The sequence below is a fragment of the Chrysochloris asiatica genome, unplaced genomic scaffold (genome assembly GCF_000296735.1).
Source record: "Chrysochloris asiatica unplaced genomic scaffold, ChrAsi1.0 scaffold00125, whole genome shotgun sequence".
Classification (NCBI taxonomy): Eukaryota; Metazoa; Chordata; class Mammalia; order Afrosoricida; family Chrysochloridae; genus Chrysochloris; species Chrysochloris asiatica.
In genome coordinates, this window is record NW_006408643.1 from 1,423,602 (window position 1) to 1,426,495 (window position 2,894).

Sequence of the window (2,894 nt, forward strand, 5' to 3'; positions counted from 1 at the left end):
AAAGAGGAAGACCTCCAACGAGATGGATCGGCCAGGTGGCATCATTGATGGACTCGGGGGTGGCAGCGGTGGTGAGGTTGGCCCAGGATCGAACACTGTTTCGTTCTGCTGTGCATGGAGTCGCTATGAGTCGGTTCCGACTCGATGGCACCTGACAACAACAACATACAAATACCCTGACAGAAACACACACAACACATATGCGTACTCACACAAGTGCACACAATCATACAGATGACTCACACACAGGTACTGTCACACACATCTTTATAAATGTGCCCCTAATCCTGACACATTCAGTCACTAGCGCTTCCATACACAGATCCTCTGGACCTTATCCACAATCTTCACTTCTCACAGTCTGAGCTCCAGTTCTCGCATGCGCACAGCAGTCATCGCCTTCACACCCCTCCCCTCCCAGTGCCCGCCCAGCTCCTGAACTCACGGTCTACACTCTCCACTCGTGCGTAGTTCCCTTCTTCGCAGAAGCTGATGTTTCCTAGGTGCAGGATACCGGCCACTAGCTGCAGGACCAGCTGCTGGGCGTTGGGTGGGATCCCGATGACCTGCATGGCGTTCTGCAGGCAAACAGTGGAGCCTGAGCTTGGAGTCCAGACCTCCCCGTCCCCAGGTCATGCTTCTGGGTTCCTGTCCTGCATCTTTCACCCATGTGCTGTGTGACCTTAGGCCAGCCCCTTCCCCTCTCTGGGCCTCTGTTTCCTGATTTGCAACATGAGAGGACTCCTTGGGTATCGGAGTAGAAGCTGGTCCTCACCAGTGTCTCACTGAAGTCACTTCTGTCATCGGTGCCGTCCACCTTGTAGGTATCCGATTGGTTGAGGTAGTAATAGTAGTCGGGGGTCATGAGCCCCAGGTTCTGTCGTTGCTCCTGGGAGGCCCCTTCCAGCAACTGGAGAATTGTGATGATTATACTTTTCCCAAACACCAGTCCTCCCATTGTTGGCTCCCCTCTTTCTCCCAGGCTCCCTCTGCTCTGACCCCTTGGCCAAGCCCTTCCCTGCACCTGGTAGTAGATGTGGAAATTCCTTTCATTCTCATTCTGTGAGACCACACGGGACTTCTCCAGCAGGAAGTTGGAGATCTTGCCTCCGTCGGGCTCACCCCCACGGCTGAACTGAATCTCAAAGTATTTGCCCTGAATCCGAGAACGCCATGTTACTCCATGAAGGTCCCCAGAGGTGCAAACGGGACTGTAAAATGACCTTAACTCATTTCTAAGTGCCAGTCACCACTTCATTGTGGGCAGTAGTGAAATTCTTTCTTTCCAGTGGGAGACCGGGGTTCAATTCTGGATATAAACAACTCATGCAGCTACCACTCATCTGTCAGTGGAAGCTTTTGTGTTGCTAGGATACTGAAGAGATTTCAGTCAAGCTGCCAGGCTAAAACAGACTAGGAAAAAAAAAAAAAGGCCTTCCCATCTAAATTGGACCTGAAATGTTTGAGTAGGCATGGGAGTGTTTTAAGAGTGTTACACAGAAGTGTCATGGCTGCCAACAGGGGACCCGGTTATCAGATGGACCATAGGCAGGAAGTGAGTCTCCCAGTCAGGAGCAGGTGTTTTCTGCTGGATTTACAATGGGACTATAGGGGCAATTGTGTTTGTGTTGAGGGTGGGAGTGAGCGTCAGCATCAAGGGAGTATCTGCTCCAGGAGACTCACAAAACGACTGGAATTGTTGTTGCGCACGGTCTTGGCGTTGCCGAAGGCCTCGAGCAGCGGATTGGACTGCAGGATGATATCCTTGACGTGCTGGAGGTAGGAACAGGTGGGGGTGGGAAGAGATCAGGTTGGGGAAGGTGACTGGGAAGTGAACTATCATGGAGAGGGGAGACCCATCCGGCCCTATGTCCTTCCCATCTCACCTGGACCTTCTCGCCTCCACCGGACACTTTAGAGATGTAGCCCATGATGTATTTGGCTGCCACTGTCTTCCCAGCTCCACTCTCTCCGCTGGTGTGTGGGAGAAGGAGTGATCAGAGGAGAGAGGGATGGGTCACATTTTTGTCCTGTTCTCATTCATTCATTCATCACCTACTGAGTGCCTGACACTGTACCAGGCACTGGGAATATAGGCATGCAAACGTGACAGATAAATAGCCCTGCCCTCAGGAAGCTGACATTTAGGACAGATAGACAATAAAAACCAGTTGCCAGCAAGTCAATTCCAACTCACAGCAACCCTATGGATGCAGAGTAGATTTGGCTCCATAGGGGTTTTAGTAGCTGATTTTTTGGGAAGTAGATTAAAAAAAAAAAAAAAGAAAGGCCTTTCTTCTGAGGTGCCTCTGGATAGATTTGAACTGCTGACTTTTTCAGTTAGCAGCCTAGTACTTAGCTGTTTGCACCAACTAGGGGCTTCCCCCAGAAGGAAAGAGTAAGTAAGCTATGTTGTGAATCACTTGGGGTGCTGAAATGAGCTCTGTAGCTTTTTGCTTCTCTGGAAAAGTAGTTTAAGAGACTTTTTTCCTTTAAGCCCTAAAGAATTAGGTTTGCCGTAGTTTTCTACCCCAAAGGATCTGTTACTTTTCCTCAGATTGATTAACTTGGTTTTAATACTTTTTGTTTGATCCTTTGCTGAAGCCTGCCTTGCAATTAGTTTACACCTTGCTGGAGATTAGTCAGTAGACTATGTATGTAAATGAGGTGAACTGTAGCCCAGGCTGATTGGTTAGTTTGTTGCCTGGTGGGCGTGTCATGGTGTGAAATTGAAGAGGAGTATGTGTTTCTGAGCAGCTGGCCCACAGAAGTTTGACAGCAAAAAGTGGGAAGATGAAGAGAATCAGAGAGTGTAGGAGAGACTTTTGTTATTGAAAGATTCTCTGGGCAAATTATTGAATGATGCAGAATGCATCAAGAAAAGATGGAAGGAA

General features: G+C 49.1%; 1 protein-coding gene across 1 annotated transcript in view; it reads right to left on the bottom strand.

The window, feature by feature from the left end:
• MYO1F (myosin IF) overlaps positions 1–2,894 on the bottom strand; it is a 48,438-nt gene that overhangs the window by 41,545 nt on the left and 3,999 nt on the right. The window contains exons 6-10 of the mRNA XM_006869005.1: positions 1,887–1,974; positions 1,684–1,773; positions 1,025–1,156; positions 776–910; positions 453–578 (exon numbers count right to left, since the gene is read on the bottom strand). Coding sequence (XP_006869067.1) covers positions 453–578; positions 776–910; positions 1,025–1,156; positions 1,684–1,773; positions 1,887–1,974 — 571 coding nt within the window. The remainder of the gene's footprint in view (positions 1–452; positions 579–775; positions 911–1,024; positions 1,157–1,683; positions 1,774–1,886; positions 1,975–2,894) is intronic.